The sequence below is a fragment of the Erythrolamprus reginae genome, chromosome 7, assembly GCF_031021105.1.
Source record: "Erythrolamprus reginae isolate rEryReg1 chromosome 7, rEryReg1.hap1, whole genome shotgun sequence".
NCBI lineage: Eukaryota > Metazoa > Chordata > Lepidosauria > Squamata > Dipsadidae > Erythrolamprus > Erythrolamprus reginae.
In genome coordinates this window covers 80,547,717-80,563,447 of record NC_091956.1, presented here as the reverse complement: position 1 = coordinate 80,563,447, position 15,731 = coordinate 80,547,717, and the positions used below count along the sequence as shown (strand labels likewise).

General features: G+C 45.5%; 1 protein-coding gene across 1 annotated transcript in view; it reads right to left on the bottom strand.

The window, feature by feature from the left end:
* Positions 1–8,468, bottom strand: part of TSPAN5 (tetraspanin 5) — a 78,842-nt gene extending 70,374 nt beyond the window's left edge. Inside the window, exon 1 of the mRNA XM_070757994.1 lies at positions 7,928–8,468. Coding sequence (XP_070614095.1) covers positions 7,928–8,008 — 81 coding nt within the window. The 5' untranslated portion in view covers positions 8,009–8,468. The remainder of the gene's footprint in view (positions 1–7,927) is intronic.
* Between the last annotated feature and the right edge of the window lie 7,263 nt (positions 8,469–15,731).

Genomic DNA, 15,731 nt, shown 5'->3' with positions numbered 1-15,731 from the left:
AGGAGAAATTTTCTGACAGAACAATTAATCAATGGAATGACTTGCCTCCAGAAGTTGTAAATGCTCCACCAGTAGGTTTTTAAGAAGAAATTGGACAGCAATTTGTCTGAAATGGTAAAGTCCCAGGTCTCTTGCTTAGGCACATGGTTGGACTAGAACAGTGTTTCCCAACCTTGGCCACTTGAAGATATCTGGACTTCAACTCCCAGAATTCCCGAGCCAGCATTTGTTGGCTGGAGAATTCTGGGAGTTGAAGTCCAGGTATCTTCAAGTTGCCATGGTTGGGAAACACTGGACTAGAAGACCTCTAAGGACCCTTCCAAATCTGTTATCCTGCATTCCTTAATATTATTTCATATATTCAGCTGAAATCTAGAAAGTAGCTGAGCAACTCATCACCACTAAGAATGTCTACTGCAGCTTCCCTAATCAAATGCAATTATCACTCTAATCTGTTTTATTAAAATATATTTCAATGTAAGCAAGTACGAGCATTAATCTGTCTACAGAAAAGCATAAGGACTTTTCTCAATTAGTTTCTCTAAGGCCAGCGATAGTCCTCGGAGAGGGGCGGCATACAAATCCAATTAATAAATAATAAATAAATAATTCCCCAGGTATGCTCATATTACACCAACACTCTGCAGTCTGCATTGGTTGCCGTTCATTTTCCGGTCACAATTCAAAGTATTGGTTATGACCTATAAAGCCCTTCATGGCATTGGACCAGAATCAGCACACAAAAGGTCAAAGTCAGCAAAGCAGGCATGAAACACAACGATCAGATAATCCTCCACAATGGCCAAACCCACAGGCTGCTATTTATAGCAGCCTCACTAATGACCACAGCTCCACCCAACCACAGGTGGCCTCATTTTCTTTGATAATAATCTCTCAGTTGTTGCTGCCTATGCATCGCTCTCCGCATGCGTGGCTGTATCATTAACTCTTGTTCTGAATCCGAGGAGGAGCTAGATAATTGATCTCCTTCTGAGCTGTCTGCCACACTCTCCTCCTCCCTGTCACTCCTGTCTTCTTGGTCAGAGGAGCCTTCATCATCAGATTCCACCGGGGGCAAAACAGGCCTGCAGCATGTGGATGTCTCCCCCACATCCACAGTCCTTGGGGCAGGAGCTGGGCCAGAGCTAACCACAACAGCAACTGGCATGTTCTACAATAGCTTTGGTATCCCAAGGTCACATGGTCACCATGTGCAACCTTTCCCAGCCAGTTTCAACAAGCAAAGTTGATGGGGGAAGCCAGATTTGCCTAGCACCCCTATGATTCACTAACTACAGCAAAAAAAAAAAAAGAGATCATAGTTGGATATGACTCACTTAACCACCACCCTGCTTAGCAACAGAAATTCTGGTCCCAATTGTGATTATAACTCAAGTGCCTGTTTTTCGTCAGTCAGCATTTGACTGACATGGAAAATGGCAATTAAGCTCCTCCCTTTCCCAAGCAGATCTATGCTTGGTCTTCTTCTCCATTATAAAGGCAAGCTTTTTCCCTCTAAACAAATTTTAAACATAATGTAGTAAAATTGTTGTGGTTAGCTCTGGCCCAGCTCCTGCCCCCAAGGACTGTGGATGTGGGGGAGACATCCACATGCCACAGGCCTGTTTTGCTCCTGATGGAATCTGCTGATGAAGGCTCCTCTGACCAAGAAGACATGAGTGACAGGGAGGAGGAGAGTGTGGCAGACAGCTCAGAAGGAGATCGATTATCTCTCTCCTCCTTGGATTCAGAACAAGAGTTAATGATACAGCCACGCATGAGGAGAGCGATGCATAGGCAGCAACAACTGAGAGATTATTACCAAAGAAAATGAGGCCACCTGTGGTTGGGTGGGGCTGTGGTCATTAGTGAGGCTGCTATAAAGAGCAGCCTGTAGGTTTGGCCATTGTGAAGGATTATCTGATTGTTGTGTTTTGTGACTGCCTCACTGACTTTGACCTTTTGTGTGCTGATTTTTCCCCGCTTTGAAACTAAACCAGAGCAAAGTGTGTTTCACTTTGTGAAAGAAGAAGGACTGTGAATTGCCTCACAGCTGCAAGCTAAGTATCACAGGACTGATAAGGGACTTGTACAAATTACCAGTTTGTTTGGAGACGAGTGCTCTTTGCTATACCAAAAGAGGGCTTGGTTTAAGTGAATTTTCCTTATAAAGAACATTGTTTTGAATTTTCAAACGTGTGTGTGTCTGAAATTTGTACCTGTGAATTTTTGGGAGGAGTCAGCCAGAGAGCCCGACAGAACCAAAATAAAATGCAAAGACATCAATTCTTAGATAAATGTATTATGCACTTACAAAGAAAATTGAACTTAAATTAAAAAGGCAACCTACGTGCAATTGTGATTCAACGCACACACCATGGATGTGTCACCTGGTACCGCTGCCAAAGTAAAACCCTTCCCTGCTTCTAATCACAAGATTTATTCCTTGTACACGCCAGTCTGATTTTTCTAGTAGCTGGGGCATACAAATAAAACCTCTAATCATGTTTTCAGCATGGGGGCAAGTGACTTGAGGTGAATGCAATCCTCTGACTAATACAATCATTTTAAGGTTTTAAAGGGAGTATTATTAATACAAACATAGCATGTTCCAACTTGTGAAATACGCACAAGCATTTGAGTTTAGGATTAAATTATGTACCTATTCAAATGTGTCCCTGCCCCTGCAGATACAGTGGTACCTCTACCTAAGAACGCCTCTACTTACGAACTTTTCTAGATAAGAACCGGGGGTTCAAGATTTTTCCGCCTCTTCTCAAGAACCGTTTTCCACTTACAAACCCGAGCCTCCGAAACTGTAACCGGAAAAGGCAGGAAGAAGCCTCCGTGGGGCCTCTCTACGAATCTCCTGGGAGGAAACAGGGCCGGAAAAGGCAGGGAGAAGCCTCCGTGGGGCCTCTCTAGGAATCTCCTGGGAGGAAACAGGACCAGAAAAGGCCGGGAGAAGCCTCCGTGGGGCCTCTTTAGGAATCTCCTGGGAGGAAACAGGACCAGAAAAGGCAGGGAGAAGCCTCCGTGGGGCCTCTTTAGGAATCTCCTGGGAGGAAACAGGACCAGAAAAGGCCGGGAGAAGCCTCCGTGGGGCCTCTTTAGGAATCTCCTGGGAGGAAACAGGACCAGAAAAGGCAGGGAGAAGCCTCCGTGGGGCCTCTCTAGGAATCTCCTGGGAGGAAACAGGACCAGAAAAGGCAGGGAGAAGCCTCCGTGGGGCCTCTTTAGGAATCTCCTGGGAGGACACAGGGCAGGAAAAGGTGGGGAGAAGCCTCCGTGGGGCCTCCTCTAGGAATCTCATGGGAGGAAACAGGGCCTCCACCCTCCCTGTGGTTTCCCCAATCGCACACATTATTTGCTTTTTCATTGATTCCTATGGGAAGAATTGCTTCTTCTTACAAACTTTTCTACTGAAGAAGATGATCATGGAACGAATTAAAGTTCGTAAGTAGAGGTACCACTGTATAACCATTATAGGACTTTCAAGACAAGCAGCATGCAGGAAGACAGCTCAAACCACAGTCACCATAAGATTCATGATGACCTGTCTCTAACTCACAAGTTACAGAGTCATATTCATTAACTGTACATTAGTAATGCTGAAGCAAAGGATACCTGAAGAAGTAAATCTAAATATTTACATTAGCCTCGGGTTAAACGCAAATAAAATTTGCACATAAAAAGAACTGTGCATTTAAACAAGCTTACAGAATGCAGATGAAATTATGTAGATACAGCAGAGACTCTTCGTTAACTTTGTAATTTACATTCTGATCTATTCCTTGACACCACAGCAGCTAAGCCAATCAGTAATGTCTCAGCAGATTAGGAACTATAAATAATAATAATAATAATAATAATAATAATAATAATAATAATAATGTTAATAATGTTAATAATGTTAATAATGTTAATAATGTTAATAATGTTAATAATGTTAATAATGTTAATAATAATAATAATAATAATAATAATAATAATAATAATAATAATAATAGAGCTGCAACGCCTCTGGCATAAGCCAGTGAAAGTGGTCCCAGTGGTACTTGGCACGCTGGGCGCAGTGCCAAAGGATCTCAGCAGACATTTGAAAACCATCGGAATTGACAAAATCTCCACCTGTCAATTGCAAAAGGCTGCTTTACTGGGATCGGCAAACATAATTCGCTGCTACATCACACAGTCCTAGGTGCTTGGGTAGCGCCCGACTGGTGATGAAATACGAAATCCAGCAGTGATCTCATTTACTGTGTTGTACTGACATAATAATAATAATAATAATAATAATAATAATAATAATAATAATAACGCTCAACACATCCTAGATCATCTGAATGAATGAAATATTGTCATTGAATACTTTGTTATGTACAAAGTTGAATGTGCACAACAGCATGTGAAATTGATTGTCAATTAGTGTTGCTTCCTAAGTGGACAGGCTGATTCACAGAAGTTTGATTTACTTGGACTTATATTGTGTTGTTTAAGTGTAAGAGTGACTAGCCCAAAATCACCCGCTTGGGTTTGCACGCAAGACAGACTAGTAGTCATAGTCTCCTGGATTGGAACTCCAGTCTCCCAGTTTCTAGGCTGATGACTTAAACACTAGACTGAACTGGCTTTTGGAGGGTAGTTGTTGATCATGTACGGTAGGGGTGTCAAACTCATTTTCATTGAGGGCTGCATAAGGCTTGTACTTGACCTGGGGGCGAGTGGCCAAGGGAGCATGGCCAGCTTGACGTCACTCGTGTTCGGGCGCTGTGGTGGCCTGAGCACTTGCCAGTAAAAATGGAGCTTGGGAAGGCGGTATACAGACCTCCCAAACTCTGTTTTCGCTGGCAGAAGTGCTACGGGCCAGTCCTTCACTGTTTCCAGGGTGGCCCCACAGGCCAGATCTAACCACATCATGGACCTTGAGTTTGACACCCTGGTGTATGGTATTAATGGAATACAAGTGTAAGAATTTGAAATACAGATTAGATTAGATTAGATTTATTGGATTTATATGTCGCCCCTCTCCGCAGACTCGGGGCGGCTCACAACAATGGCAAAAACAGTACATAATAACAAATCTAATATTTATCAATCTAATTTACAGTTTTAAGTTTAAAAGTCCATAAAAGCAACCCCAATATATATAAAAAACAAGCACACAATCAATCATAGACCAAAACTACATGGGCAAGGGGGAGATGTTTCAATTCCCCCATGCCTGACGGCAGAGGTGGGTTTTAAGGAGTTTACGAAAGGCAAGGAGGGTGGGGGCAATCCTAATCTCTGGAGGGAGCTGGTTCCAGAGGGTCAGAGCCACCACAGAGAAGGCTCTTCCCCTGGGTCCCGTCAGACGACATTGTTTAGTCGACGGGACCCGGAGAAGGCCAACTCTGTGGGACCTAACCGGTCGCTGGGATTCATGCGGCAGAAGGCGGTCCCGGAGATATTCTGGTCCGGTGCCATGAAGGGCTTTATAGGTCATAACCAACACTTTGAATTGTGACCGGATATCCTTGTTTAATGATGATCCTTGTTTAATGACCATTTATTCAGTGACTTGCAATACCTTGCAACAATGCTGATGAGTGATAATCATGGTCAACCTTCAAAGTCCAGGCCAGCACAGAGCCTAGGTTAAAACTAGGTTAAGGACAGGATTGTCGTGAAGAAAAATCCATCTATGTAGCTGCTTTTGTGCTAATCAAAATGCAACAGTATTTTCTCAGAATTGTTTAGGAGTTCTAAATGCACCACTTTCTTCAGAATGGATTGCACAGCTACAATCTTCAAAAACAAGTTCAGACTCAAAAACAATTTCAGACTCAATCTAGGACATTTTTTAAATACAGTCATATCAGAATATAAATTTAATGCAGGGTTGCTATCATAGCTAATACTGTCCTTTAAAGCTGATGTGAACAGCCAAAGACATTTAGACTTGTGGAAATCTTTTGGTAAATTCACTATGGTTTTCACAAGACAAGAGTCCTTGGCTTCTAGCAAAACCATACATTTCTCTGCCTTTATAGGAGCATTATGTTTTATTTTCCAGGATGAGACCCATTAACAAGCCAAGAATCTTGCAATATCAAAACATTCACATTTACAAAAGCAAAAGCTTTTCTGGACAAGAGCCCAGTTGTTAGATGATTGAAGGCTTTTTCTCAATGAGCAAATTGAATAACAACATTAACACCTTTCTCTTGTCATAGGCCACTGGCCACGTTTCCATTAACTTTTGACCAGAATGCCAAAACTAATCAAAACTTGGCACTTCCTTCATTTCAATATGTAATAACAGGGGAACGGCTTTTAATGAATTTCTCCAGACAGCAATGGAAAACTTTGTCCAGATTGCTTTCACAATCACTCAAGTGCAATTCTGTGCACCTTCACTATGTAGGATTACTTAATGCAAAATCTATGTCTTTTATGTAATGCACCAGCCACTAGCAGATTTCATGGAATATGGTTTTTTTTACAAGCCAAGAACATTGAACAAAACATTATTTACTACAATTGGTTTTGGCACACATTCCCAATCTGTCTCCAGATATGTTGGTGTATTTTCTTATCATACCCCCACTCCCAGAATTTTAAAGGTAAAAAATGGTCTTACATGTCTATCATCAACCAACATCCAAGTTCAGACATTTTGCATGGTTTATTCTCCTAGCAACCCAATTTAGGGAATAATAATGGGGAAATACTATATGTTTTTAATATTTTAAAATATTTGTAAATGTAAAGAGGTAGTCAAAACTACTATATATCCAGAACAAGCGAGGGAGAAAGTAGTGTGATATTTCAGCCCATAGCACCAATTTAACATACAGCTAGGAAGCCAATTAAAAGAGGTCAGCTAGGAAGGTAACAAGCTTGGCATGCATCTGATTTCCCAACCTGGACTCTCCACATACAGTAATCATTTAAACTTGTGGCTGTCCAATTTGCAAAGATTTTGATCAGCTATAAACCTCAGATGCACAATTTCCAACCAACATAATTTCCAATAACATTATCCATGTGGAATTCTTAAGTGGTTCTTGGCTTGCAGGCATTTCACTATTCAACAATGTAAGTTCATCAGTGCTAACCTTATCCACCATATCTGGAAGGTGGCAGGTTAATAAATACCCACCACCCCAAAAAATGTTTGTCCCCCCCAAAAAAGAACTCTACCTCTAACCTTCTCTTACTTTAAACCAGTGTTTCCCAACCTTGGCAACTTGAAGATATCTGGACTTCAACTCCCAGAATTCCCCAGCCAGCATTCGCTGGCTGGGGAATTCTGGGAGTTGAAGTCCAAGTATCTTCAAGTTGCCAAGATGGGGAAACACTGCTCTAAACATACATAAATATGCATTAAGGTTGGTAAGTTGTGTTCCCTTCTATGGCTCTTCCATGAAATTAGTGGAAAACCTCTTTTTCACCTCTCTATGCATTGCATAACCAGGTTTGGTTTTTTTAAAGAGTTTCTAAGGCTTTTTGATAAGAGTAGAATCTTGCTTTCTCCAAACGTATTTTTTTTAAATAAATAAATAACTGGAAGCCACAAAGGCCTTAAAATCGGGGCAAGAAGGTCCACACCTTACCCACCCGAGGTCTACCTGGCCAAAAGGATTTTAAAAAAGCACAACCCGGGCGTCGCTTTCCCAAAAAACCCTCAGAGGGAAGATTTGGAAGGGAATAAAAAGGCACCGCGTGAAACCGTCGGGATTTCCTTCAGGCGAACCGGACCCTCCGCTGTACCGACACACAAAGACAACACACACAAACACACACAACACCAAACGCCTTCAACCTGCCAGGGGCGATTCGCCGCGCTCCACGCCACGCGCTTTTACGCACCATCACGCACCCCGCTTTCCTCAGCCAGAACCCAATAAAATAAAAATATAAAATAAAACGAACGCCTTACCCAGAAGATGACGTTGAAGCCGAAGATGAAATACTTGATGCAGCAGCTCACTTCGGGGCCTTTGTAATGCTTCCCGGACATCCTCGGGGCTCATGAAGACAGTTTACCGGCGAGAGGCGGGCGAGAAAGGCGAAGGGGGCAGAGCGCGTAAGGGCGCAGGACCTCCCGGACGCGGGCAGGCAGATTTAGAGGCAGCCGGCCGATGGCTCACTCGGCTGCTGGCTTCCCGAAGCTCGCAGGCAGCGAGGGAAATCCGCGTCGTGACCGCCGCCGCTGCCGCCGCCTCCTCCTCCCCCCGCCGCCGCGCATCGAGGAGGCCGAGCAAGCCAAGCGGGGAGAAGCGCGGACCTCCTGAAGCGGCGGCCGCCAGCGATGCCCTCAGGCGGGAGACGTCGCGAGCGGGGGAGGCTCGATACCCCCCCACCTCGGGAAGCCGCCAAGCTGCCGGCCGCCCCTCTGTGACAACCGCCGGAGCCTCCTCCCACCGCGAGCGGCTCTCCTCCTCCTCGCCAGAAGCGCTCGCACGCCCAGCGGGGAAGAGAGGCCGGCGACTGGCTGGGCCCGCTTTAATGGAGAGGCGGCCTCGCCAATCCGGCGCGGCACGGAGGCCCAGCTGGCGGCGGAGCAAGCTGAATTGGGGTTGGGGTGGGGGGTCGGGGGGAGTCTCTCCGCCCCGCGGTTGAACGAGATGGCGGCGGGAGAAGGGCGGAGGGGAGGGGGAAGTTTGAGGCCGGCGTAAACGTTGCTGGGGGTAGGTTTTGTGTGAGACAGGCCGTCGCTCGCTTGAACATTATTATCGTTATCATTATTATTAATTAAATATTTATTAGATCAATATTTATTAGATTTGTATGCCGCCCCTCTCCGCAGACTCGTTGCCAACATGCTCGTTGGCGTTTTAAAGCCGGGATTAGCTCGGCTTGTTGGCAACGCTGAGGCGCCAACCATTCTGAGGAGAATGGCTGGCGGCACGTTCAAAGCGACGCGCGCACAAACAGCCTCCACTACAAGACCGCCGAGCTCCTTCCTTTTCCTAGCTTTAAAAGCAACGTTACGCACGGTGTCCAAAAAAAGGGGGGGGGTCGAAAAACGGAACGATTGAAAGGCGTGAAATGAAGCAGAGGAGGGTCTTGGTTTCCAACGCGGCCCGTACGCGCCTCATGCGCCTCAGTCCTTTTTTTCCCCCTTCAGGATCTTTTCCTTAGTTCCGTCTAAACCAGCCGACTTTTCCTACAGTTCTCTTATTTTATTTTTTGTCCTCCCCTCCGGATCATTTAGATCAGTGTTTCCCAACCTTGGCCACTTGAAGATATCTGGACTTCAACTCCCAGAATTCCCCAGCCAGCGAATGCGACAATGTGATAATCCTAATAACTGTGAATAAATAGATGCTTTTTATAGGGCCAGTTGGATCCTTTAAGACAGAGATCTTCAAACTTGGCAACTTGAAGACTTGTGGATTTCAACTCCCAGAATTCAGCCAGCCAGCTATGCTGGGAGGCCTGCAAAAGGAGACCTGCAAAAAATGTTATCCTGGCTGGAGAATTCTGGGAGTTTATTTATTTATTATTTATTTATTACTTGGATTTGTATGCCGCCCCTCTCCGAAGACTCGGGGCGGCTCACAGCATGTAAAACAAATCATAGTAATCAGACAGATTTAAGATATTTAAATATTTTAAAAAAAACAGATACTAACAGACACACACACAGACACACCATGCATAAGTTAAACGTGCCCGGGGGAGATGTTTCAGTTCCCCCATGCCTGACGGCAGAGGTGGGTTTTAAGGAGTTTACGGAAGGCAGGAAGAGTAGGGGCAGTTCTAATCTCCGGGGGGAGTTGGTTCCAGAGGGCCGGTGCCGCCACAGAGAAGGCTCTTCCCCTGGGGCCCGCCAACCGACATTGTTTAGTTGACGGGACCCGGAGTAGGCCCACTCTGTGGGACCTAATCGGTCGCTGGGATTCGTGCGGCAGCAGGCGGTCTCGGAGATATTCTGGTCCAATGCCATGAAGGGCTTTAAAGGTCATAACCAACACTTTGAATTGTGACCGGAAACTGATCGGCAGCCAATGCAGACTACGGAGTGTTGGTGTGACATGGGCATACCTAGGGAAGCCCATGATTGCTCTCGCAGCTGCATTCTGCACGATCTGAAGTTTCCGAACACTCTTCAAAGGTAGCCCCATGTAGAGAGCATTACAGTAGTCGAACCTCGAGGTGATGAGGGCATGAGTGACTGTGAGTAGTGAGTCCCGGTCCAAATAGGGCCGCAACTGGTGCACCAGGCGAACCTGGGCAAACGCCCCCCTCGCCACAGCTGAGAGATGTTGTTCTAATGTGAGCTGTGGATCGAGGAGGACGCCCAAGTTGCGGACCCTCTCTGAGGGGGTCAATAACTCCCCCCCCAGGGTAATGGACGGACAGATGGGATTGTCCTTGGGAGGCAAAACCCACAGCCACTCCGTCTTATCCGGGTTGAGCTTGAGTCTGTTGACACCCATCCAGGCCCCAACAGCGTCCAGGCACCGGCACATCACTTGAAGAGTTGAAGTCCACAAGTCTTAAAGTGGCCACGTTTGAAGACCTCTGCTTTAAGACCAATCCAATGAACACAACACATGACCTCCTTTAGGTTAGGTTAGGTTTATTGGATTTATATGCCGCCCCTCTCCGCAAACTCGGGGCGGTTCACAACAATAATAAAAAAACAGTACAGTACATAATACCAAATCCAATGCCCACCCATCTAGTTACAATTTAAATTAATAATCTCATAAAAACAGTACAGTATATATAAAAAACAGGCACACAGTCAAATCAATCAACAAAACAACATAGGCAAGGGGGAGGTGTTTTAGTTCCCCCATGCCTGACGGCAAAGGTGGGTCTTAAGGAGTTTACGAAAGGCAGGGAGGGTGGGGGCAATCCTAATCTCAGGGGGGAGCTGGTTCCAGAGGGTCGGGGCCCCCACAGAGAAGGCTCTTCCCCTGGGTCCCACCAGACGACATTGTTTAGTCAACGGGACCCGGAGAAGGCCAACTCTGTGGGACCTAACCGGTCGCTGGGATTCATGCGGCAGGAGGCGGTCCCGAAGATATTCTGGTCCGGTGCCATGAAGGGCTTTATAGGTCATAACCAACACTTTGAATTGTGACCGGAAACTGATCGGCAGCCAATGCAGACTGCGGAGTGTTGGAGTGATATGGGCATACTTGGAGAAGCCCATAATTGCTCTCGCAGCTGCATTCTGCACGATCTGAAGTTTCCGAACACTCTTCAAAGGTAGCCCCATGTAGAGAGCGTTACAGTAGTCGAGCCTCGAGGTGATGAGGGCATGAGTGACTGTGAGCAATGACTCCCGGTCCAAATAGGGCCGCAACTGGCGCACCAGGCGAACCTGGGCAAACGCCCCCCTCGCCACAGCTGAAAGGTGTTTTTCTAATGTGAGCTGTGGATCGAGGAGGACGCCCAAGTTGCGGACCCTCTCTGAGGGGGTCAATAATTCCCCCCCCCCAGGGTAATGGACGGACAGATGGAATTGTCCTTGGGAGGCAAAACCCACAGCCACTCCGTCTTGTCTGGGTTGAGTTTGAGTTTGTTGACACCCATCCAGGCCCCAACAGCCTCCAGGCACCGGCACATCACTTCCACTGCTTCGTTGACTGGACATGGGGTGGAGATGTACAACTGGGTATCATCGGCATATTGATGATACCTCACCCCATGCCCTTGGATGATCTCACCCAGTGGTTTCATGTAGATATTAAATAGCACTCTGTAGAGGATTTCCTTGTTTGTTTGTTTATTTGTATAGCCACCCATTTTATCTAAGCAACTGACTGCTCAGATGGACCATGAGGTCTTTTTCTTCCGTCAAACTTCTATGTTTTCTAGAACAATAATAAAGCAGTCTTTTAAAAATAAGTCTAATCATTTGGAACATTCTACAGACGATTTATAGTTATTGACTTACTTCCTTGCATCCAGTTTAGCGGAAAATAAAAATCTGCCTCTCCCTCCCAGCAATTTGTTTCCCTGCAGCTAGTTTCACTTTCAGTTTAGCACTGGCGAGCCAAATCAGCTGACGATCAGGAACAGTAATGGGCCCCACCCAGTACCAATGGGATCGGCGATCCGGGAGGACAATTTGTGGGTTCTGCAGGCCGGCAGGGTGCGTGCACCCCTGACACGTGTGTGCGCGCGCTCCTGCATAAGATTTCACATGTGCGCATGCACCTGAAGTGAAATCTCACGAGAACGCTCGCAGAGGTGAGAGTTTGGCAATTTTCGACCCTTTTTTGCTTCTGTGCATGCAGGAAATTGTTGAAATGTTGCCCACTCCAGGCACATGCACAGAAGCAAAATCTTGCACAGGGTGCCTGCGCACATGTTGGGGCGCGCACGCCGACGCCAGCCTCAGGATCCCAGTACCGGTAGGAAACAGTAAGTGGAGCCCTTCACTGGTCAGGAAGCTGCAAGGAGGTAAATTGCTGGGAGACAGAGGCCAAACAGTGGGGATGGCTGGGTGGGGTTACATTCGGTGTATAAGATGCACCCAGGTTTTTACCCTCTTTTTGGTACTTAAATATGGTGCTTAAATTATACTAATAGTTCCAGCATTTACTTCAGATTGTGCAGAATGTGGCTGCGAGAGCAATCATGGGCCTCCCTAGGTACGCCCATGTCTCATCATGTCTCCATGGCCTGCACTGGCTGCCGATCAGTTTCTGGTCATAATTCAAAGTGTTGGTTATGACCTATAAAGCCCTACATGGCATCGGACCAGAATACCTCTGGGACCGTCTTCTGCCACACGAATCCCAGCGGCCGATTAGGTTCCACAGAGTGGGCCTTCTCTGGGTCCCGTCGACTAAGCAATGTCGTCTGGTGGGGCCCAGGGGAAGAGCCTTCTCTGTGGTGGCCCCAGCCCTCTGGAACCAACTTTCCCCGGAGATCAGAACTGCCCCCACCCTCCTTGCCTTTCGTAAGTTGTTGAAAACTCACCTTTGCCGCCAGGCATGGGAAAATTGACATCTCCCCTAACTACTGCTTTATGTATGGTTTGATTGGGTTGTGTGATTGTTTTATTAATAAGGGTTTTTAAATTGTGTTTTTAAATATTGGATTTGTACATTGTTATTATTGTTGTGAGCCGCCCCCAGTTCTCGGAAAGGGGCAGCATACAAATCTAATAAATTATTATCATTATTATTATTTGACCAAAATAGCAACGTGAAGATGAATGGATAAAACAACTTGAGGTCATACAAAAACTTTTATACAATCTTTATTATTGCTATCAATAGAAAAATAACATTTTTTCCAGGTAAAGGTTGAAACGATTACTTTGACCAAGCACAGGCCAAGCACAGATTCTTTACTCTGTAACTGAACTGATTCCATAGAAGAATTTGTGCTGCTACGTGACAGATTGGAGTCAGTTACAACCACAACTGGGACCGTGTATCAATTGACTCATTCAAGGAAGCACACTGCCGTTTTATTAAATTCCATAAGCCATTCATTCTTGTATGGGTGCCATGCTAAGCAAAGATGTTTGGCCAACAAGTACGTGCGCTGCCAACTTTCATCCTCCCTTTCGTGACATTTTAACTCAAAACTCTGACTTGTTTGTGGGCATGACAATCACAACATCGTGAGGAACAGAACAGGGAAAAAAGAGCACCAGGATATATTAATGCCCTGTTAAAGTTCAAGTGGGGATATGTTGTGGTTAGCTCTGGCCCAGCTCCTGCCCCAAGGACTGTGGATGTGGGGGAGACATCCACATGCTGCAGGCCGGTTTGGCCCCCCCACCGGTGGAATCTGCTGATGAAGGCTCCTCTGACCAAGAAGACATGAGAGACAGGGAGGGGGAGTGTGGCAGACAGCTCAGAAGGAGATCAATTATCTAGCTCCTCCTTGGATTCAGAACAAGAGTTAATGATACAGCCACGCATGCGGAGAGCGATGCATAGGCAGCAACAACTGAGAGATTATTATCAAAGAAAATGAGGTCACCTGTGGTTGGGTGGGGCTGTGGTCATTAGTGAGGCTGCTATAAATAGCAGCCTGTGGGTTGGCCATTGTGGAGGATTATCTGATCCTTGTGTTTTGTGACTGCTTTACTGACTTTGACCTTTTGTGTGCTGATTTTTCCCTGCTTGGAAACTAAACCAGGGCAAAGTGTGTTTCACTTTGTGAAAGAAGAAGGACTGTGAATTGCCTCACAGCTGCAAGCTAAGTATCACAGAACTGATAAGGGACTTGTACAAATTACCAGTTTGTTTGGAGACGAGTGCTCTTTGCTATACCAAAAGAGGGCTTGGTTTAAGTGAATTTTCATTATAAAGAACATTGTTTTGAATTTCCAAATGTGTGTGTGTCTGAAATTTGTACCTGTGAATTTTTGGGAGGAGTCTACCAGAGAGCCTGACAGAACAGGATATGCTTTCAGACTTGCAAAACGGTTAATTCCCTGGCCTAAAAGAACATGATCCATGGGTTCACATAACAAAACATATAATACCTCCGAACAGTTCATAGTCTTCTTTGTCACCATATATCACACTGTTTTTAAAAAAAATAGATACCGTATTTTTCAGACTATAAGATGCATTGGTGCATACAACGCACTAAGATTTTAAAGAGGTAAATAAGGAAAAAAAGTTTTCATCCTCCCTGAACCCCAAAATACTCTGCAAGCCTCCCAAACCCTCTGTGCACCCCTTTTTTTTGCAAAAATGGGGTGTGCAGTATCTGGAGGAAGGCAAACCGCCTCCGTTTTTAAAAAAGAATGCCCCATTTTTTGTCCATTTTTTCACAAAAGCGGGCCCATTTTTCACAAAAATGAGATTATTTATTTATTTATTTATTAGTTGGACTTGTATGCCGCCCCTCTCCGAAGACTCGGGGCGGCTCACAACAAGTAAAACAGTCACAACAATCCAATTAATTAAAATATTTAACGATTTAAGAAAACCCCATGTAATAGCAAACACACACACAAACATACCATATATAAATTTAACGTGCCCAGGGGAGATGTTTAGTTTCCCCATGCCTGACGGCAAAGGTGGGTCTTAAGGAGTTTTCGGAAGGCAGGAAGAGTAGGGGCAGTTCTAATCTCCGGGGGGAGTTGGTTCCAGAGAGTCGGGGCCGCCACAGAGAAGGCTCTTCCCCTGGGACCCGCCAACCGACATTGTTTAGTTGACGGGACCCGGAGAAGGCCCACTCTGTGGGACCTAATCGGTCGCTGGGATTCGTGCAGCAGGAGGTGGTCTCTGGGGCAAGGCCAAAAAAATGGATATATTCAGTGTATAAGATGCACCAACATCTTCACTATTTTTGGCGGGGGGTGCGTCTTTTACTCCAAAAATACAGGGGCAGGGGGGGGGGGGGTTCAGCTTTTCTTTGGTCATTCCTGTGTTACAAGAGTAGCAGCATCTCTGAAAAATCCTTAGAAAAAGTGTGTGTTATCATAGCTCTTGTATGCTGCATACTCTTAGGGCAAAGATGATTTGAAGCATCTTGTCACCAATAATATTGAGAAATGCATTTTCTATATGTCTGTCCAGTACCAAACTGTAAATTCTACTAACAGTTTGTCTAAGTAGCTTCTGTATGGTTAAAATATCACAGTATCCCATTTGATCCAACCACTTTTTAAAATGTTAAGTCATAGAAAGTTGCAGTGATTGGATTCAAGTAGCATGCTAAGCCCGAGTTTAAGTTGTTAAGTAAGTTGCAATGTGTTTCTGTTTGCTCAGTTTATTTATTGCCACGCTGGAACAATCTGA